Genomic DNA, 23,042 nt, shown 5'->3' with positions numbered 1-23,042 from the left:
GTAAACTCTACCTCTAGCAGAAGATCTACTAGTGGAGTCTGCTTGCTCGCTGGCGTCAGACATAAGTTATCAATTATCAGCACACGCATGAAGTCGAACACAAACTTCTTGGCAGGATGGTTGGTTAGGTATGTCTTGGTGCCCACATTGCAGTATTCTGACTGGCTCCTGTTCATGCCAGAGTCAGCTGCAAAGGCTTTGAACTCTTCAGCTGGGGACCCAACTTCATCATCAAGATCAGTGACCTGCGAAAATCGGTATGTTAAAATTCTAGAGATCAGCAAATTAACGAAAATCTTTCACTACTCTGTTCTTTAATTTCATTCTTTCTAAGGCTATTCACTCAATATTTTGTGTCCCAAAAAGTCTTTCTGCAAGATTATTATGGTCAGGCTTCAGTTCCCTAACACAAAACAGGAGAAACACCCAATTTCTGGTTTCTGTTTTCCAAGGAAAAAAGCCATCAGTAAATTTGACATGAGTTACTTGAGTTAATTCCACATTTCATATGGAAGCCACTTACCAACAAGAACATCTTAGGCAATTTCTAGATACTTTGCAAGAATAAGTACTTTCATTGCAAAAAGAGAAAAAAATTTTGAAGAACCATTAACTAAAGCAGTTCAAAAAAAAAAAAATCAAGATAAAGGCCAATTAAAAAAGGCTATCAAACCTGTGCAACTGAACACAAAATACTTCCATTGTTTTTTTTGAAATATAGAGGCTCACAGGCGAACAGTAGAACAGCTATGGGTAAGTTAGTTTTCCAAATTCTCTGAAAATACTATCTTTACAGTGTTCTTATTTCTGGAGAATAAGAGCCTTTGAGCGGGTAGCTCCCAAGGCCTATAAGAAAACTGCAAACAGCAATGAAAGCAGTCAAAACAAAAATAAATAAACCAAGTGTTCTTATATAATCTCCTCCGACCGCAAGACAAGACAATATCACTTCTCTGAACAGGTTTATCATCTCGTTAACTTACAAACGAAGTAACCAAGGGTTTTGAACATTTGATCTCTGCCAGTAGGAGAGTATTTCCAAGAAATGAAAAGCAGCAGGAACGCGTAGGCCTTCTGCTTCTAATGGCAATCTCAGATGGGTTAAAAACTCAGTGAAGAATTTTCTCTCAAGGCTGAATTTGGACTATAATGTTTTGTTGCAAGAACAATACGGCTGTTATTCATCTCTTTCAAATGGGATTGATTAGAGGAAAACATTTAGGCAGATGGAAAGGCTGGAGGAACAGACAGATATGGAACAAACAGATATGGAGTCAAGAGACCTCTCAGATAGTGAAGAGCTCAAGTTGTCAGGCAGCTACACAAGGTTTCAAGGTATTTACTACATAAAGCTGAAAGCTGCTCAGAGAACCAAGGCTCCTCTAAAGTCTGTATAGGTAAATACCATATCAGTGTTAGCAGTTTACAAGCAGCACGGTTCTTTCCAGAGAGCTCATTTGCATCTACTTCAAGAGCAAGTTAAATGTAGAAGTCAAAAAAAAAATCTTTATTAAAGACTCATCAGCACATACTTTTAAAATTTCATCTTCCGTTTCTACTCATGGCAAAAAGACATCGCATCAGTGAGAAGTATTTTCTCAAGTATTTTATCATATCCTCCCTAGTTCTAGCACTTGCTAACCCACAGCCTAACCATGCTTCCATCCTCTTAATAAAATTACTTTTAGATATCAGTCAACAGCAACTGTTTGCTTCCCTTCCTTTCATGCTCTAGAAATAATGTGATCTGTAAATGACACTTAGTCAAAGAATAGGCAAGGAACTAATATCCCGCAATAAGTCTGGTTAAGGCAGCAATACAAGCAAAGCTGAATCCACACCCTCCCTCCTAGCTTAAAATCAGCTGTTCTGGCTGGGACAAGACAACAGTTTTGTGGTTAAGTCACAGAAGAGCAAACGGGAAGTGGGAGAGGAAAGTAGTTTTAGGTTTTATCACATCCTTCAGAATAGTCGGCAAAAAGCACAGGCTGATTCAATTGCTTTCCCTCTGTAAATCTGGGCTAGCGTTGTTCTTTTGAGTGAAAGAACTGGCTCAAAAGAGAACAAATACCATGTCTACATTCCCCCCTAAAATGAAGTTTCAAATGTCATTGTACAGCAACTGGCCTTCAGCTGAACATGCGTTCCTCTTTCAGTTTCAGCACCCAAAACTCCAGCCCAGCCTTCACAACCATCTATTTCTGCAGGGTAAGTCAGGCTTTATTTTGGTATGACTGCCAATTAACACACCCTCAAAAAATAGCATTCAAAGGAAACCCCAAAATCGAGCTTTTTGAATTGCCTACCATCTCAGAGTAAGGTCGTATGTTGAAAGGAAACACAGTTGCTGCCAGTGCACACAGGAACTCTGGGCTCATCCACAAGGAAACGAGGTCCGGCACGTTGTGATACAAATACCGGAAGAACTGCATCAAGGTGACTGGGTATTCGCGAAGCCAAGAGCCTTCTTCCTCAGACTGCCAAGGCTGGGTTGAAAAACAGTTACAAACAGGACGTTAATACAGATGGCACTAACTGAACAGCGCCCGTTTCAGAAAGGAGCAGCCACAGGAGGGGGAGCTGCAGGATTGAATGTGATCAAACACACTGTCAAACGTGGTACAACATGTGGTCAACAGGCTTGTTGAACATATTGTGACACATACCCAAACATGTGACCAAACACTGACAAAATTTTGGGGAAAAAAAGTGTCTGGAACATGTGACAACACATCTGAGCACATGTCCAAGCACATCAAACGTTAACACAACATGTGACGCCCAAACACATGATGTCGTGCCTGACTGAACATGTGAAGGAACACATGCCTGAGCACATCACCAGCATGCAACAGTCATGTGACAAACGTGACCAAACATGGCCAAACACCTCTGGAACACGTGACGACCAAACACACCACTAACTTGTGACAAACACTTAAAACATGTCCAAACCATGCAACCGAACACTTGACAACAGGTCCCTGTCATAAATGCACAGGAAACACGTAACTGAACATGAAAAATGTGACACCAGGACATGAAGACAGCACACGGCTTGGAACAAGTCGCAAACCTGTGATAAGACACGTAACCAAACATGATTGAATATATGACAAATATAACACAACAGGAGCATGTGACAACATAAAACAAGATAACACGTGCCTGAGCAGACATCCAAGCAAACATGTGACCCGACACATGAAGACCCAAAATGGGTCTGTAAACATGACCTGACACATGACAACAAATCCGAACACATCCGATGGCATACCACAAGATGGCATGGCAACAAACAGCACATATGTCCAAGCATGTCATGAACATGCAGATGAACAAGATGACAGAACACGTACACAAGCACAGCACAAACACGTGACCGGTACATGTGTCTGGAAGACATGTCCGAACACATCACCAACACGTGAGAGACACTCGACTGAATGCGTGATGACCGAACGCACGATGGCCAAATGCATGCTGCCTTTCAAACATTTCAAGAGATCATTTTCAGGAAATAAATACTCTGCCTCCAAGTAAATACAGAATTCTCTCCATGAAAGTCAAAGTTCGCCTACTCTTGATGAGTTCAGATTCAAAGAACAGAAGAACACACATTTTTCTGGCAGTCAGTGGATTTCCTCCAGCATGAGGCTATTAATAGTCAGTGGACTTCTCTGCATGTGGAAGTTTTTCAAGTACAAAATCTGTAACTCACACAGCTCTGAGCAGATGGGATATGTAGTCTAAAACATTCCCCCATGAAGTTAATCAGGAAAGAAATTCAGTAATCTCTGCCAAGGGTACTTAATCATTCTGCTTTTTTGTTTTCTTTTAATTGCAACAAAATGCAAAGCTTAGCCTTTTTGTGAAAAAGCAGTGGTAACTTTGTGGCCACTAGTATTTCTACGCATACGAAAAATAAAATAAATCAATGACAATGATGGTTATTACATAAGTATTAGGAGCCTAACTCTCAGCTGGGTTTGTCATATCACACTAAAACCCAGCTTTTCTAATTTGGCTTTTGACAACAGGGCAAACTCAAGCAATTCTGTATATTCAAACACCAGAAAAACGTTATACTTACAGAATTCAGCATGCTCCTCAGCATTCCCAATAACAAGAAGGCAGCTTCTGTGCAAACATTGTGTATTGAAGAGGTAACAGTGCCACAGGAGGCAGGAACTCCAAATATGAATGTCCAAATAGAGTCTAAATCAAACTATTAGAGGTGAGAGAGAAGAAAAAAAGACACAAAATAAACCTTTTCTCCTGTCCAATTTGATTTTTTTATATTATACCCATGATACACTCATTTGATAGTATATAAATATTATCAGCTTTTTCCACCAAGATCTCAGATGCTGCCCTAAAATAAGCAAAAAGGCTTCCTGAAATAAAAACTGCCTTGTTTTGTCTGTAACCCCATGAACACTTCTTAACACACACACAAAAAGCCCAGATTAATTCAAAGCCCTTACCAGGCTGGCTTGAACCAGGGATACACTTTTCATTCAACCCCAAAACTGACCAGCAAGAAACCAGCTACAGCTATCCCATGACACCACCAGGCTGGCTTCCTCACATTCCCACCGCATCTTATCCCTCCCCTACAGAACTTAACACAAAACACGACATCCTGACTTGAGAGTCAGCTGCAGGGAAGAGGGAGGGGGTGGTTAATCCACTATGCTCTTTGAAGACAGACAGAATGACATTTATATCTTACTAGATAATCCCTACCTGGCAACCCTGATTACATCGGCTGCTGATGACAGGTGCACTGACCTGCAGGTTTTCGGGCAGTTCAGTGACTGGCTGCTGCAGGAAAAGGGCCATGAGGAGGAAATAGAGTGCAGGTACATTAGTGTGCTTAGGGAGAAGGGACTGAAGAACAGGGAAGCCGGGGAAATGGCAAGCATCCCGGTTAATCTCCCTGACCGTTGATCTGCCACCAGCACTCCTGCCAACATTGAACCCTGCGAGAAAGGAAAATACAAAAAGCCAACAAGTGTTAATAGGGAAACGTGTGTAAAGCTCTTCCTTACTCATATATTGAGCTGAAGAGGGGCCCTCCTCAGAAATTAGCATCGCAAAAAATAAATGTGCACATACAGATTATCACACTCATATTATGCAATTCATTACAGACACCTGAATTTTTAAGTCACTGGAAAAAAAAAAAAAGTAAAGATCGCCTTCCAGCATCAAAGATGACACTGCTCCATACAAACTCTGCTCTTATCTTCTGACAATGACCAGTAAATCAGAGTTTTAAAGCCCCAAAGACGAGCGTCTGAAAAATAACATCCCAGCACCAAGAGTAGCTGAGATTAAGGTGAGACTTCCTTAAGTAGCTGATTTATATTACCCATTTGCCCATTTAAGCTGATGGGCTGCTAAATGGGTTTCAAAGATCTTTCACAGGGATCTTGTTTTAACTGTTCTGTTACTGATTAATAAGCTGGTATGAAGTATTAAATGCTCTTACTTTATCTTTATTTCTTAATTTCGAATGGAAAGAAAAAGCAGACGTTTTTCAATTAAGTGCTGCCAGAGGCCAAAATTCACCTTTTATGACCCCTATTCCACCAAGTTATTTCATTTTCCTATTAAAAAAATACACTGTGACTGCAGAAGGTCTAATTTTCAAGTGAGGACAGCGGCAGAAAGATAGTTCAATCTCTCTATCTACGCAAATAGTGAGCCATTTTTCTGACACTGCCAGAAGTCAGGCCAGTCATGCTGTTTTTCTGAGGCTCAAATATAGACATTATTTCCACCAGAAAATGACTCTTCAGACAGCAAATATCTGTCAGGAATCAGACTAATGAAATCCTTGTTACAGAGTTGCATGAAACCCACCAGTAACCTTGGACAAAAGAGGCTCCTATCTCATTTCACTAGGAAACTTGGAGCCAGTTTTTTAATTTATTTAAAAGTTAGATAAGATAATTGGATAGGTCATTATCATTTGACGAAAGATGATTTTAAAAATATCTCTGTGGTCACAATCTAACTTGGTATCAATTAAAGTGATACCACAATATGAAAAAAAATACAACTCCCCAAATTCTCTCCAAACATACTTGTAAATCAAAATCTAATCTAGAAAGATTTTGTGCTTGAAGAAAATTTGTATTTACTGGACTTTTAGACTGAATACTGAATAAAGAACTCTTAATGCTCTAAAATATCAATGGTTTTCAAATTTTTAAGACATGTGCATGCAAACTGTCATAGAATTATTTCTTAAATAGAATACAAGACATAATTCAGAAAAACCCAAACAACAGATGCTACAGTATGAATGTTAAAATTAAATGTTTGCACACACAATATGATTTCAGATAAATTGTTTTCTATAACTTTCACAATTCATTAATAATTCAAAGAATTATCATATGTTTCTAGCTTGATATCCCGAGGGATATATTATGGGAAACAACTGAAGATAGACTTCCTAGGCAGTTTTATTTATGCAAAGAAAAACAACAAAGCATAAGATGTTCCGAGAGAGTTCAGAGAGAGAAAACACAAAAAGCTGGGTTTCATATTTTGCCAGAGCGTACAGATGTTTACATTCCAGCAAAAGCCCTCCTCCCACAATAAGATTGCTTCAGAAAAAACTTCACAATTCCAACCAGTTTGGAAAAAGTCTTTAGTCAGAAAGAGATCATATACTGCTGCGACACAGCAAAAATGACTTGTGCAGTTATTTTTGAAATAAATAAATAAATAAATAAATAAAGTTGTAAGTACTATTAATACTACTGCCCTGACTCTATTTGAGCTTGTGGAAAGACTCCAGTTTAACTCCAGTGGCTCTGACTTGGGTTCTAACCAGGAAACAGTCTGGAGAGCACCATCTTCAGATGACAGAAAAAAAACAGAGCCACAGAAAATAGAATATATCCTCAACAGGTTACTAAATTAGATATTTGAATATAATTAATGTAAAAGAGGAAATAAAGTATAAAACTTCAGGAACATGCATAATGTAAATACATTCCTTCTTTCTGATGAGGGCTGACGTAATGGTGGTAACAAGAGACGGGAGAGGTTTTTGCTTCTTTTTAACTAGTTTAACAAGTCCTTAAAGATTTGCCAACCTCAAATAAAACTAATCTTAATATCCTGTTTGTTCTGGGAAGCTTTACAGTGAATGCATAGCTAGTTAAGAGGCTGAAAGAGCAAATGAAGAAGAAAGGGAATACCTAAATACAACAACAACAAAGTGCTTGTTTTCTTAGCTCCTCTGTACTCCTGTGTCTAGCGGGCATTTCAAACAAATCATGTGTCCTCTGGAGATTTAAACTGGAATCTCTTTAATAAAATTGTGAAACTTGACAGTAAATATAACAAAAGCCCTTCAGCAAATACTGAGGTGTCCTACACCTGCATTTTTCCCTTTTAAATAGTTTGCCTCAAATGAAGAAAAAAGAGGCTAAAAAAACCCAACTGTTTTAAAATCATCTCTACAACAGCTTTCTAAAAGCTCTCCTTGGGCTACAATGACAAGAGTTCCATCAGTTAGAGTACCCAAGATGCAGCAAAACCAGAAGAGTGCACAAGAAGAACACCCGCAATTTGAGGAGAAAGATGAATCCGTGAATAATCAATGATACTGAATCCAAATTACTGTTCTTCTCAGTATTTCTTTCATCACAAATGGCTGTGTTTGCTGCTAAAGAGAACTAATTACTGGCCCCTCTAGCTACTTCGGTCAAAAGCAGCAAACACCATTCATAACCTGGAAGACTGTGCATGCTTAGTGAGCCACCTGACTTACCTTTCAGCACACCCACAGTGAAACAAAGCCACTGACATCCCCTAGAAGGAATAAAACACGTGGCCCTGCTCAGAGCTGTAAGAGACCCCTGTGAGTGTGAAGCCCCAACAGCAAAAGGCAATCTTTCTGTCCTGAGGGCTCCTTGGAGAACACTGAAGATCCACACTTTCAGAAGACACCAGCAAGCTGTTAACAACATGTCTGTTTTTCATGCAGAAAAGAGATGGAAGTCCTCTGTTGTTTTCGCAATCTTAGAGAATTTCTTTTTCTCCAGATTTCCGATCACACCTTCTCTCCCGCTTGTAGCCACTTTCAGGCTAAGTCCTACAGGGAAGTCTTTTCAACCTCTGAGCAATTTTCTGGTCTCTGAAGCACTGTTAGTTGGAAATTACTGAAGCAGTGGGATGGAGCCGTGCTGTGAGCATGACCCCCTCTGCCTGCAAACACACTCCAGCAGCCCAAGCAACGGTGGCCTGTTACCATCTTTTCCCCAGCGCTTCTCTGGGGGTCTCTCGTTTGCAGGATCAGGCACTGCTCAGCACATCCCTCCAGCAGCTGGCCCCAAGGGCCTCCTCTGCAGTGGTGACAAACGGCACAGGTCCCACTGGAGCCCCACCAGGAGCACATGGCAAGTCCTGGGGCACCCCACGGCACCCTGTGCTCCTGGCGTTTTGCAGGTGCCCCAGCCCCTCTGCACCTCCTGGGCTGGGGTCCTTGGGTCCTGCACGTGGGGATGGCCCCAGCTCCGGGTCACGGGGCCAGTGGCTTGGAGCAGGTGTCGGCCCATCTTTTCCACTCACCTTCACACCGGGTGAGGGCCTTCCTGGGTTCCCCCTGACTCTCCATTTCCCACCTACCTCCCCACATACAACGGGTGTACTGCTTACACCACGACACAACACCACGAACCCCTAATACCAGAATCTAGGCTGCTTCTGGAGTTTCAAAGTCAATTATTCCCATCCCAAGCCACACCAGGCCTGGGCAAAACAGTCTCGACTGGGGGAATTTTTACTTAATTTAATGTATTGCCAATTAACACAAACTCCTAACCATTGATTCAGGTATTGAGGAAAAGAAAACAAACACTTAAGTAAACACCTCTCCTCCCCTCTTGCTACTCTTAACTTTCCTTGTTTTTGCTGTGGGTTGCCCTCAGTCTGTCCCAATTCCTCGGTGATGGAGATGGGCAGTGCAGGAGGTTGGGGCCGTGTGCATGATGAGTTCTGTCTGTTGCTCCCTGCTTCTTCTTGGGTCTGCGCTACTCCTCCTGGCTGGTCAGTGTCCCTGCTGTGGGGGTGTTGCAGTCCCTCAGTGGTGCAGGTCGTGGTCCCCTCAGAGGTGCAACCCTCCGGCACGTGGGTGCCGCTTTCCAGGAGGGCATCTCCAGCCGCGTCCCTCAGCAGCCTCTGCCTCCGCCTGCCTCCTCGAGCGTCTCCTGCCACATATCCCCGTGCATCTCCTGCTCTTTCTTAAATCCACATGAGCAGGGGCACTGGGTGCTCCCGTCAGGCTGATGTTTTGACCAGCACAACGCCCTAACTTAAACCAGCCCTGTGTTCTCCTGTACATACACCCCAGGAGCCCTCTTCTCTGGTGTCATACATACATTGAGCACAGGTTATCTCCAGATTTTTGCTTGTAGTGCTGGCATGAGCTACAGATTACAAACTACACATTAACACTCAGACAGCTGGATGGGCAAGATAAAACCATCCACTTTTCTACATTATCCCTGTCCGCACAGAATTGATATCCACTATTTCAGACAGCTTGGAGATGTTCAAAATGGGTCCTGTAGCACTAAACCCTAACACAGTCAGTTCTAGATTACACAGGGTAATGGAAAGGGCTGATAACCTGGATAAATCAGGCTTTAAGAACTCACAAAAAAAAAAAAACTTTAATGAGAAAGAGCAAGAGAGAGCAGGAGAGCAAGCAAGACAGCAAGCAAGGGAGAGAAAAGAAAGGCTGATGATACTTCAGACAAATAAATTCCTGAGGTAGCGCAACCCCAAACTGATAAATCTAATTGGCCCAGACCTGACTAGATGAAGCAGCTCAGGTCCAGTATTGCATGATGCTGTAACTAATAGCAGTAAATAATCTCATAAATTTTACTGAATATTTATTAGTTTAAGTGCAGTACCACCTCATGCATATAACTACGTTGCCTTTTCATTTAGCTCAGATGTGCTTGCCCATGGGACATACTTAACCTTGCCATAAAGAAAACAGACAACTGATTACAGTTTTGCTACACAGGCTTCGTGCAGATGAAGAGATGATGCAGATGAAATCTCTATAACGGCAGCTGAAGGGCAGTTTTGTAAAACCACTCCCTTTTGCTTACAGAAACTAATTCTTTATTTTAAGAAAACCAAAATGCAGAGGCATCTGATCACAGCACAGACAACACTATCACAGAAAGGATGCACGAAGCACACAGTTTTCTTAAAATAACCCCTGCAACCCGACATACACCCTTCAACTATGAGCACTGAGATGTCATACCTAGCACAGTACCAATCTTATTGGTCAAGACAGAATCCGTCTGATCAAGCCAGCCTCCACCACTGAGACCTTCCTTAAATTTGATCAGGATGGACTGATTACTCAACAGGACCACGAGAATTCTCATGGCTGCCGTGACGGTGGTGGAATGCAGGTGTTCTTCCATAAACATCATAATCCAGTCAAAACCCAGTGTCTTGACTAGTTCTTCGCATGCCCTAATTAGAGAGAAGAGAAAAAAAAAAGTCACATATTATAGCATTTTTTCTCCTACTGGATAGCAAAAATTCGTGTCCTCCACTATAGGGCAAACTTAAAGAGGATTGTAGAAAATTCAGGTCAATCCAAGAGTAAACTCAAGTCTTAGCTAAGCGTACCTTATAACAGGAAATGCTGCTCAGCAAGTCTTTCTAAACAGAACCAATACACTGATATCAGTATTTGTTTAGTGGAAAGGAATGAGCTACTGGGACTGTTTGAATTGGCATGAGATTACTCCAATTACTGCTTTTGATAAGAAATCTGGACTGCTGAACTAGAAATGTTTGTCAATAAATTGTAATTTCCAAATACTTTTGGTTGAGCCACACACAGGTACAGAGTTTTCACAGTACTGAAACTATTTGATTTTAACTGAAATGAAATCACTTGACTATCCCACTTCTCTAACAGCAAAAGTTTACTTTTTTGACAGATAGTATTTTCTCTAAAGCCATGTATGAAATTCTGATAAAAGATTACAAAGAAGTATGGGAGAAGAGCAGAGCATTCCAAATCTAGCTCTCCAGATGAAAAAAATTAAAAATCAAGGTAGCCAGACACCTAAACTTCTTCTTATTGCATCCTTCTCACTCATGGTCCGCTGTCTCTCAAAGTTTTGAAAACTGACATAAAGAAAGTAATCTCCCAAACCTAAAATACATGTTCCTCTCTTGTAAAGTGTATGCTGTTATTTACTTGTGTTGTTCCTAACTTGAAACATAAGTTTCTGCTAATTCTGTCACCATGCTTTTAAACTTGTCCAGCTGTTTTTGAAAGATTTGAAACAAAATCAGTTAATGCATTAAAAATATGTATTACTTATACATGCATCTCCTCAGTACTATTCTTTTCACTACCAGAATTGGGAGTGTACAACTGAGGTATCATGCACTTGATTTCTACTGGCATACCCAAAGCTAATTCAGCAATACCTGTGTAAATAGGTTCAAGAGTTCCTATAGAATTATATAATATAGCTAGCAAATAGAGTTGGGCCAGTATAATTCTCCCCCTTCAAATTAAAAATCATATCTTCTTCCTCTATCTGAAGATTTTTTTTTCTTAAACTTACTGCAAATTAACAGTTGTCTTTTCTTTAGATGTATACAGAAGTTTCAGAAGGATATCCAATAGCCTGTTCCGCAGTAGAATAAGATTAGCAGAAACAAGTCCTCCAAAATCATCCTCTGTTCCTAAATAAAGCACCCCCCCAAAAAAAAAGAAGAAAAGAAAAATCAGCCTTTTAGGACTTGGACATTTTAAAGTCTATTCATAAATTCCATACATCAGAAAACACAGTCTTCTCCCACTCAAGTTAGCAGAAAGCCGTGCTAAAGTATAGGCATGCCACTACACTTGACCTCGTATACAGTGCTGAAGAATGCACTGTATTGGCTGAGGCTTGGTGCCCCACTTCATCACACAGCATTTGGTCGGTTTGAAGGACGGACAGAAGGAAATCACAACTTCTCAGATAACAATCTAAAACAAAGGCAGTCTAAATTAATTAAGCCAGCCACTTCTGGAAGGCAGAGCCATAAAACCAAAATACACTGTATTTGGATAAACATTCTATATTATGCAATCTGGAGAAAAAAAACAAGAAATAAAACCAACATCTCCCCATCCCCTCCCCATGTAAGAAATGGGGCGTAAAATTTATTTCCCTTTCTTTCAGACAGATTTCCCAAACTCATCCTCAGCCAAAGAGCACATTTACTAGAAAACTGCAAAGAAAGTAGCAAGCCAACACATGCATCGCAAGGGTCACTTTACAGTTGCTCTGTGAATTCTTCCTATTGCACTGTATTCTACACAAGGTACTCCTTCAGAGGAGGACCAGGTTTTCATATTATTAAAAAACAAAAATCACAACTTGAGAGGAGATTTGCAAAAAGGAAGGCAGTTAAATAGATGCATCCTGGCCCAGAGTCCTGTAGAGAAGTCACAGATAGGAAAACAAGACATCTTCTATGGCAAAAACACAGTGAAACTCAGGAAGCTCGGTAACCTAAAAATCTTGAGTCCTTTGCCCCAAACTTCCCTCTGCATTCCTGCCACAGTCTGAATTTCTCCCCATGTTCCTCCAATGGCTCATGTAGGCAAAAAAGCAGAACAGGCTTTGGTTAGTCTGGAGAAACAGCTTGCAGCTGCTGCCAAGAGTATGCAGTGACCGAGTTTTGCCTTGTCCTTAGCAGGAACACCAATTCACTACTCACCGTTTTGCACCAGGAGAGCTGGAATTTAATCATCTTTGGGACTGCAATTAGCTAAAGTGTTCAGAAGCAACAGGAGAGGCACTGGGGATAATGATGACTGAACAGACTGCCTAAGCCTTGTTCTTTAGAAGCCTGGACTAAAAGTGCTAACTGAAGCTCACTCACAGCTTTTTCCTTTTCAACCCTCTCCCAGGGTACCAGTATATTCACAAGACATGTAGAAACATGGTGTCCTTTGGCACCCAATTCTAGTTATTTGATTGAAATCTGCCAGTGGGCTAAAAATTTATTATTGGGGGAGACCGATGAATAGAGAACACAATTGCATAAACCTTTTTTCTTTAGAAAACAAGGGTAGAAATATTCTCTAAATACTTAAAATTTAAGTACTCTTGAAGGAGAGCAAAGAAACTTTTTATTGTCTGAAAACAAACAGCCTAGACTAGTTAATTCCTTCAGTTCCTCCACACCTGGAGGTTAGATGTACCTCGCCATCCATCTTTTTTCCTGTTCTCTCTCCATAAAGCAGAGATGCACAACTGATTTGAAGGAGCGAGTGGAGGAAGCAAAACAAAACACACAGTGTTAAATGAAGGAAAACAAAACAAGAGAAGATTACTTTTGTACTGCTTAGCACACAGTACTGAAAACTGAAGTACCAGACCTAACCCACAGTCAGGTTATAACAAAATTATAACACTGTTAACAATACTGCTTCTGCACTTTAAGCATTTAAGCACAGAAGGCATCTCAAATTATTTCACTTCTCCTGCTCCTAAGTCATGCAATCACTTACCACTGTCAAGTTTTTCTTCATTGCTTATTTCCATGACTACAAACTTCTCACAGACCGCAAATGTAGGCAAAGTGGAAGAGATGAACTGTCCAAACCTTGACAGATACAGAAAAAACATCATGCACAGATGAGAGTGCATCTGTCACACCAATCAATAACTCACTTTTAATATAACGACTAAGGAGAGGCCGGTACCCTAAAATGTCAACTTTCTCACATCTGAAGGTCAAGGGAAACGGCCTCCAAGTGAAATTACTAGACAAAAAAAACAAATTAATATACAAACTGGACTGTTAGCAGACAAGTCTGGAAGTAAGGGATCCTTAACATGCTAGGATTCAAGAAGGGAACTGGGAGACACCTCCAAGTCCTAGTAAAAGGAACACCAGTTAAAGAAGGGAAAAAAAAAAAATCATTCCCAAACCATCACACATGAACAAATATTACATCAAGAAACATTGACAATATTACTCTAATCTGATATAAAGTTTATGCCTATAGCTTGAGATGCTACAGCAACAAGGCCACTGTTTTCAAAAACAGGATGCTGCCCCAAGAAAGGAGATGAAATTTATTGCCCATTCCTCTGGAACTAACCTGAAAGGTCCCTAGCTAGTCTATCTTTTCCAAAGTTATGCAGTATTTTTCATTTTTGTTTCCAGGAAGGAGAAAACAAAGGTACCTTGGAACGCTTGGATAAGCATGCTACAGTTTTTTCCACAATAAATTAAGCTTAAAATCTATACTATTTTTTCTTGAATAATTTTTGTCCTGCATAATTAAAACAAAGACAGGTAAGAAGTTTGGTTTGATGCTTCTGATACCTTTAATTGTACTTAAAGTGAGAGGCTAAAAACATGCCTGCTCATATAAAAAGAACACCTAAGCACTAAAATATTCTACTCATTTCCATTATAATGAAATAGGAGAAGAAAATATTAAGTTATCAAGGAAGTTAACTCATTTAAAAGCATTTCAAATACTGTTGTATACGAAAGTTACATTATTAATTGCAACTCGCATCAGTCATAATTAACAGTACTATATTTGACAGCCTTAAATATTTTTCTACACAGTGATTATTTAGAAGAGTTCTTGAAATAAACCTTTTGGGCAAGAGAGTAATCAAAGCTGCATTTGAACAGGATGTATCATTACCCCCAATTTTAAGCCGAATGTTCAATGGTATTTCAGAAAAGTGCTCAGTGTTTCACATTAGCAGTGAAGATGGAATATAGCCCCATTGCTATTGGCCTGGAAAATACTAAGCCAGTTTACCAACCATGGTATGACTAACCAGTCACACCTGTTTAGACATAAATTGAATTTAATATGCAAATCCAGGCATTAATATCAGTATTGACTACATCTAGCTCAGTTATTTATTACAGGAAGAAATTCTGTACATGGGTGTTTCATGTTAATTACTCCACAACAGGATTACCATAAGCATCTTTATGCAATATCATGAACATACTAGAAACACAAAAGCCAGAATTAACATAAACGTGGGCTACCTGAGCAAGTCATAGCTGCTAGGGAAGCCTTGAAGCAAAAAGCTCAGCACATTACTAATCGCAGCAATAGTGGGCTGGGACAGAGACATATCTCGAAGAGTCAAAAGTAGTCTTGGGATGAGTTGGAATTCCCTCATTAATTTAGCATTCTTCGCTGCTTCACTGAAAGAAAGAATAAACAGAGGAGACAATTGAAACATGGAGCACCCTCTACATATTACCTTATTCTATAAGTCTCATTACTAGGTTGGCATCAACTAGTACCTGGACTCTGTGAGAAGTTCAATGAAGTGCTCAAATAGCGACAGATGAAGCTCATAGGGTGCATGAAGCCAGACCTGAAATACAGAGCAAACAATGGTATGTTCTATACACAAACCCACTTTCAGATTAAAAACTGACACTCAAGATTAATACGCCAAAGGTTACAAAAGGCTTGAAGAGATTGAAGCTGTTCATCCACATCACCTGTCCACTGCGCTCGAAGCTCATTTCAAGGTTCTCAATCGTTCTTCAATTTCAGATAAATATTAAATATGCACGCAGAGACTCAAGAAACACATAGTGGTACCAAAGATATTCTCTGTAAGCATATCATGAGGATAACTTAGAGTAACTGAAAAAAAATTTTGCACCATCTGGACTTTTTTTGTTGTTTTAAGATAAAGATAGGTGGTTGAACACCACTGATTCCAAAGGAGTGATTTGGGTTTACAGTGTTGAAATGAGATGCGGAATCAAGCTTGTTTGGCTGAAGCGAAGATTTTCTATTTGCAAAATTAACTTAATACCTTCTGCCAAGATTGAACTCAAGGTCTTCAACGATAATTGTTTTTATCTTTACCCAGCATTTCCTGCACAGAGTTTTAAATGATTTAGATCCCCTACAATAAATCAATTGTTCAATCAATAGAAGGAATAAAACATATAAAAGCCAGAAAGTTCAAAGTTATGGCTGTCAATCTTAAAATTGACTGGCTTTTGAACAAAGCATAATGAATATTTGAGTTCTAGGGTATAAAATTGGCTTAAACAAAAGTTTTCTTGCTTTTGATTCTTTTCTAATCTTCTAATTTAAAATGATCAGAACAAATCTTTCATCTTCCCTGTTTAGCATAAGAATAAGAACATCTAAGTTATCTAATGTAAAAGAAATGTTTGGGTCACTGATTTCTGAAGAGATACTACTAAAAAAACACAGAAAGAGTGACTTTCTAAGGCTTTTTGAAAATTTCTCCTTAATGACTCACAAACCTATTAGTTTCACTTATTTTTAGTACCTTAAGCTTATTCATTCTGCAGTTGTTCTCTGTCTTCAGGGAAAAAAAAGAAGAAAAAAAAAACCCTGAACTAAACAATTTGAAATTGGATCTTTCATATGGTAATAGCTGTCTGACTGAATACATAACCTTGATGAAATTTCTCAGCTGGTTCCTTTACGGAAAAAAGAGGAATCTTCAACAAATTACTCATGACTTGGTGAAGATCTTGCTGTCTGTGAAAGGAGTTGTGGCTGTGATTAACACCCTTCTCTTTGCTCAACAGTTCATCTAGCTTAAGACCTCTACACCACAAATAGAGGTAATAACTTCCATCAGGTCTACGTTTAATTTTGTGAACACAAAGTCAGTATTATTTTAATAAAAAAATGTTTGTTAGAAAACAACAACTAGCTTTGTTATACTGAGAAATTAACATTTAGACATAGCACAGACTGAACTTTTCACTATTTTATTTCTAGTTTCAGTATTACATATCAAAAAAGAGGAAACTTAGTTGGGTAACAAATTCCTTCTGCACAAGTCAGAATTAATTCTTTTCATTTTCAGTTTCTTTGTGCCATAATTGCAGTGTACTATCGATCTTGACAATTTTTTTTTTTTTGGGGGGGGGGTGGAGCTTTAAGGACCTTTAAGCTCCCAAAGAAGTTAACAAGGCCATGTGGTTTTGTTAAAAGAAAGGCTATATGAAGTGGCAGCAGTCTTTTCATATTCAGGGTCATTAAATATAGTCTCCAGGAATGCTTTTAAATACCCAAATGGACATCTAAAACCAGAAAATGGGTAATTCTCTGTCTTAAAGTGATTTGAACAAGAGGGGAATATACTATTAAGTCAGTATCTGGTAGCTGGATTTTTTTATAAAAAGCACATGAGAATCAGAATAGTTTTATTCAGTCCGTGTTAGACACGGGCAATACAAAAGGGACAAACAGTACACGACCAGTTCTATGGATTACATAACACTGCATTTCAGCCTGTATTATATTAGCATACTATTCTGAATTTCTCTACTTTCCTCAGTTTACAATGACAACACTCAATTATTTCATAGGTTGCGCAAGCAGAATTTTAACTGCCTTTCTACTGACTTTGCAGGAGATGCATGAAGAAATGATTCCAACTTGCTGTGTTGAAAGTTCTCCTCCTACTGTCATTTTCAACACATCTTTTGTGCCTCAATATATTTATTGCAATAGAACACATGGGTTAAATGAAACTGCGGAACAGAAAACTACAAAACATATCTTCTAAACAAGAAGTAGGTACATCTTTGGTACTATTAATTATTTCTACAGTGATAAAAGCCACTGTAGCAGGAAAAGTTACCAGCAATCTTCGTGAGGAGCTACTTTACTGTACCACATAGAAAAATACTACGTTCTCAGGATAACAACCTAATTTGTTGTCATTCAGTTTTTAAGGTATGCTATTAGCAACTGAATCATTCACTACCCAATATCATTGGCTTTTTGTGCAGCTTTACATACTTCAAAATCACAGAGCAGATCCTGGAAGGCAGTAGAATTTGGAATAATGGAGGTCTCGTGCCCGCTATCGACAGTTCCCACCAAGGAAAAGGTCAGATGGAGGATGTGACTGTTCAGAAGGGAACGTTTCTTCTTTAACAGCATTGCCAGTAACTTGAACAAGTAAACAGATAAGAAATTAGTAGCCTATGAAAATGCAGCCAATGTTATCTAAGCAAAATAAAAGCATGGATGAAATGCCTGCATCCCTTAAAACATCAGATAATTTTTGAGAAGACCCATAAAGTGCCTCTGAAACTTGATTCTTTTGACAAAAAAGCTTGAAAACGGCATTAAGGTTGATTAGAAAAAGGCCACGCACAGAGCTGGAAGGATACCCTCCAGCTCAGAAAATACCTGCTGTTCTACATTGCAGACAGCATCTAGCCCTTGACTATCTATACACAAACCCACTTTCAGATTAAAAACTGACACTCAAGATTAATACACCAAAGGTTACAAAAGGCTTGAAGAGATACCTGTCCACTGTTAACCAGCCCTCGGTTACACACACCTAAGCTTCTCAGCCCCCTGGCTGTTACTCACCATTTAAGACAGCACACAACCCATTCCCACATAGCTGTGCTCCTGGACAAGCGTGGATACGGCAGACTTGCATAGACCTGTCTTTGCCCCTTTAGGGCTGCACATACAAGTGAAGAAAAGTATCCTTCGCTACATAAATCTGCAAAGGCTCGACTTCTACAGGTCTCTGGCTAGCCTTTTTGGAGATGGCATGTCGGTGGCAGTAAGGTGTCTTAAGTGATTAAATGTGGTTTGTGAAGATGATCATTCTGTCCATCAAAGCCAAAATAAATTCATTGCAGGCAAAAAATTCCATCCTCCACAACAGCCAGTTTTATGGACTTTAACCTTGGAACTGATGTAACACAGTTTCACACCATACAACAATAAAGATGGTATCTGAGGCTTTCATTGCTAATCGTCCTTGCTACCTAATCTACATCCCTTCCAGTCTGTTCCTGATAAACCAAACCCAATCAATTCCCAGCTCTTGATCATCATAACCCCAAGGTATCCTCCAATCCATTATGGCATCTCTGTATGTACTCTTCTACCCCTCACAGCCCCTTTTACTTCTCTCCCATTGACTTATACTCTAGAAAAACAAAACAGAACAAATTTCAGACCCTCACTACTCTGTATTACTCTAGGCATGACTGTGGATGCCATCCTTTGTGTCCTCATTTCTGCTCTAACTTCTTGTAACTTGGGTTGGGAAAGAACAAATTGGCAGATTTACAATTGCTATTTCTTGTCTTCTGGTAGAAACTCTTCAAGCTCTCAACTTCACCATTTTCTCTGAAACATTATTAAAGAAATGCAGATTTTGGGAAACTCTCCCAAAACATGTTGTTTGCCGAGGCAGAAAATAAGATGACCCACTGGCTGCTTATAGTGCAAGGAAGACACTATCTAGATCTGTTTGGTCAAAACACGCCAATGTCTAGAACAGGCTGCATGGGATGAAAGGTTTTTGCAAAAACATACCAGCAGGCAGCATAAAATGGTTTGTAAATATGTTGCCCAAACCACAGACTGAGTTTTTAGTTTCAGTAAAGCTGTCTTCATGGGAATATAAAATTCACTGGTCACAGGAGGATCTTTTCAGTTCAGTCAGCCGATCCTTTGGCATAACTCACTACGCTTTCCCCATGCCCAAAGAAGAATCACAAAGACTTAAGCTTGAAAGTGAACAGCGTCACTAATTATAAAGACCAGACTCCTCAAAATAATGATTCTAGTAGTCTGCTTGTGTGTTTTTCTTCATGTGTCCATATCCTCCTCTATCGCTGGCAGACAACTGAGACAGGAGCCCCTGGGCTTGCAGGTGTAACATTAATGGAGAAAGAATCCACCTGTGTGCCATATTAGTGCTCTTTCTTGTTATTAATGAAGTGACAGTTTCAGCAGAGCAGCTAAATGAGTGCAACTGCTTAGAAAAACTTTCCATTCTCTCTTTTAAAGGCCATCCTAAACATTGTGTTTACGTTATTTAGCCAAGAGCACAATAAACTTAGAACAGACATTTGCGTTACCATGACACAAAAAACAATTCTCTTGGAAGTTAAAAGGATAGATAGTGAAATTCAATCTACCAGGTCTGTTTTAAGACTTTTTTTGTTTGTTTGTTTGTTTGTTTTTTAACATACCTGATAACCTCTGATTCTTTCCATTTCTTTGCTGGCTAGTGGATTGCTCTTTACCACACAGACCAAGGCCTTCACAGCTGCATACAATCCTTCTACATCTGATGCCATGGCTACAAGCCCCAAAATAGCAGCAGCTCCACCTATGTACTGCAGTGTAGTGGCAACAGGCTTGGGGACAAATGTTCTTACTCCTGTGCATACGTAGTGAAAATAAACTAATTAAAACCAATTCTTTTTCTTGTACAAAATCATGAAGATTGAATCCAAGTAACCCACATTCCAGCACTGCTTTATTTATTAAGAGAATATCACTAGATGAATTATGATAACCTCAGGAGAAGGAAATGTTGCATTGTAAAATAGTTCATGAGTTAACTGAAAGTCACTTAAGTATATTTTTATAATGGTCCTCATTAAACCAAAACAGGTATCCTGTATCAATAAAAAGACAGAGACTGTATGTCAATAAACATAAAATAGATTATGTACATGATTATTGTATGTGTGGTACATTGTTAAATTTATCTTCTAGATCTCAGTTCTTATATACTGTTGATTAACAATGCTTAAACTTACTAATTATCAATCACTCACCCAAATATCCTATCAAAGCTGCACCAATAGTGCGTGCTGGTCCATTCAGATGCCCTGCTGAGTTATGTAGCAACTTCACAGGTGTGGCATTTTCATGAGAAGAAATTGCCAGCTGAACAAAACAAGGAAAACAAGGAAAAAGGAGGCTGACAGGAAGAATTTTTTTTGTTTTAATAAGCCTGAACATAACAACCTGCATATTTTTCTCCTGTGATAAAGAATGAGAAACATAAGAAAAAACTGAATTACCCTAGAAGTCATTAAGACATCCTCTAGAGAAAAGAGAAATCTTCAGTTTCCAAAGTTTAAAACTGATTAATCAAACTAACTTAAAAAAAAAAAAGACAACTGATGGTCCTTTATACAAATAATTCATTTGACTTTTAATGTAATTTGAAGAAAAAATGTAAATTAATATTCAGCTTTTCAATCTGAAAAGAGGACTAACTGATCAGCTTTGTTCACCTACAATAGCATATATGATGTTGCTCAACAATATGATCTTAACTTATTCTATAGAATTAACAACTGTTATCTATATTAAATAGCCAAAATACTTCCAAAAGGGGATAAAATATAAAGCTTTCGCTAATTTTAAAAATAGGAATAAAATCTATGAGCACAAACTCCCTCAAATAAACACTTAAAAAAACAGGAAAATAATTATGGGCAATATTTCTGGTAAGCACTTTATTCTTATTATAACACAACATTCCTTTGAGCAAAATCCCTTGAAAATAGTTAAAAGAAAGGAACAAAAGAAAGAAATACTTGAAAGTTAAATGACTGATTTCATACTAACAGGTATTACACACTAACAAACTTATTTTCAAACATACCTGTTTCGCTATGGCTTTACTATCCAACTTGTTGTAAACTTTTCTTATTTTTGCCACTGTGAATGAAGAAACTGAGAGTGCATAGAGACCAAAAGAGACCTTCTCTTCTGGTACTAAAGATACTGGAGATGGGTTGACTCCTTCCGACTTAGAATCCTTGCCTTAAGTACACAAAAAAAGCTCATTTCAAAAGTAGTAGTGTTTTTGTGGTCAGTTTTAAGAGTAACACATTAAGTAAATTATACTGCAGAATAGTGGCAGAAGAAAGCTTTTACAGATAGCTGAGATTTGATATCGCCTTTGTGTATTTGCTCACCTTACCCATGCACAACTTGATGGCACACAACTTATGCAACAAATATACTAGTTAAAATAAAAAGGCAGCATATGACACACTTTCTTTTTAAAAGCTCGACTATATTCACCCCTAATGGCAACTAGTAACCTGTGGCTTGGCCATGCAGTATAAGATGTTGTTCTTCCTCATCTGGATTTTTGCAAGAAAAGTTTCTCAATTTGTGTCTAGCCTGGAGGCTGTTCCCTTCCCTTTTCATCCGAAGGAGGGCAAACAGATTAGCCAATAAATAGAAAAGTAATTTGTCCATCTGCAACTTGGTCTGTGGTAACACATATGTTAGGCTTTATATAATGGCTTGCTAATAAAACCACCTTAAAGAATGGTACAAGAGATGCAAGAAGGTCAGCGCCTTCTGGTCCTCATTCAATGAAGAGGATATATAGTCAAATCTAACTTTTTCCATCAACTGCTCCCGAAGTGCTTCTTCAGAAGCATTGCAAACACTATGACAGACAGTTGTCTACAATGCTCAGAGGAAGAGTGCAAAACTCAGCACCTGAAAGCTTAGCAAGCAGATTTGCTTCCACATCATCTTTCCAGGTCAACGGGTATCTTCAACTCTGGTGAAATACATTCAACGAATTTAGAAAGCAAAAAAGCGTCAAGGCTCCTCATGCTGAAATAAATGAGAAGCTAAGGCGTCTAACTAATGTGTTGAACGAGGGCTTAAGTCTCACTTGACAGAGAATTTCTGATGTCTCAACATTTCCTCATAAATGAAATCCTCATTTGATCCTCTGCTCACGTGAATGCCCTGGGAACATTCCTCCATTCCAGCAAATGGATAAAAGAGGTCTCCCCTCTGTTCAGCCCTGGTGAGGCCCCATCTGGAGTACTGTGTCCAATTCTGGGCTCCCCAGTACAAGAGAGACATGGAGCTATCGGAGAGAGTCCAGCGGAGGACTATGGAGATGATGAGGGGACTGGAGCATCTCTCTTATGAGGAAAGGCTGAGAGAGCTGGGACTGTTTAGCCTGGAGAAGAGAAGGCTGAGGGGGGATCTTATCAATGTATACAAATATGTAAAGACAAGGTGTCAAGAGGATGGGGCCAGACTATTTTCAGTGGTGCCCAGCAACAGGATGAGAGGTAACGGGCACAAACTGAAACACAGGAAGCTCCATCTGAACATGAGGAAAAACTTCTTCACTGTGAGGGTGACA

General features: G+C 39.3%; 1 protein-coding gene across 3 annotated transcripts in view; it reads right to left on the bottom strand.

The window, feature by feature from the left end:
- Nucleotides 1-23,042, bottom strand: part of WDFY3 (WD repeat and FYVE domain containing 3) — a 197,966-nt gene that overhangs the window by 45,166 nt on the left and 129,758 nt on the right. For all 3 annotated transcript variants that reach the window (XM_067297390.1, XM_067297391.1, XM_067297392.1), the window contains 13 exons: nt 21,522-21,682; nt 20,683-20,794; nt 20,089-20,279; nt 17,876-18,028; nt 15,370-15,443; nt 15,106-15,267; nt 13,589-13,683; nt 11,646-11,766; nt 10,313-10,530; nt 4,750-4,985; nt 4,094-4,228; nt 2,307-2,486; nt 12-245 (listed from right to left, as the gene is read on the bottom strand). In XM_067297390.1, the coding sequence (XP_067153491.1) occupies nt 12-245; nt 2,307-2,486; nt 4,094-4,228; nt 4,750-4,985; nt 10,313-10,530; nt 11,646-11,766; nt 13,589-13,683; nt 15,106-15,267; nt 15,370-15,443; nt 17,876-18,028; nt 20,089-20,279; nt 20,683-20,794; nt 21,522-21,682 (2,072 nt within the window). The remainder of the gene's footprint in view (nt 1-11; nt 246-2,306; nt 2,487-4,093; nt 4,229-4,749; nt 4,986-10,312; nt 10,531-11,645; nt 11,767-13,588; nt 13,684-15,105; nt 15,268-15,369; nt 15,444-17,875; nt 18,029-20,088; nt 20,280-20,682; nt 20,795-21,521; nt 21,683-23,042) is intronic.

Source organism: Apteryx mantelli, chromosome 5 (assembly GCF_036417845.1).
Source record: "Apteryx mantelli isolate bAptMan1 chromosome 5, bAptMan1.hap1, whole genome shotgun sequence".
NCBI classification, from domain to species: Eukaryota; Metazoa; Chordata; class Aves; order Apterygiformes; family Apterygidae; genus Apteryx; species Apteryx mantelli.
The sequence above is the reverse complement of the archived record's forward strand: the minus strand, read 5'-3'. Positions and strand labels throughout refer to the sequence as shown.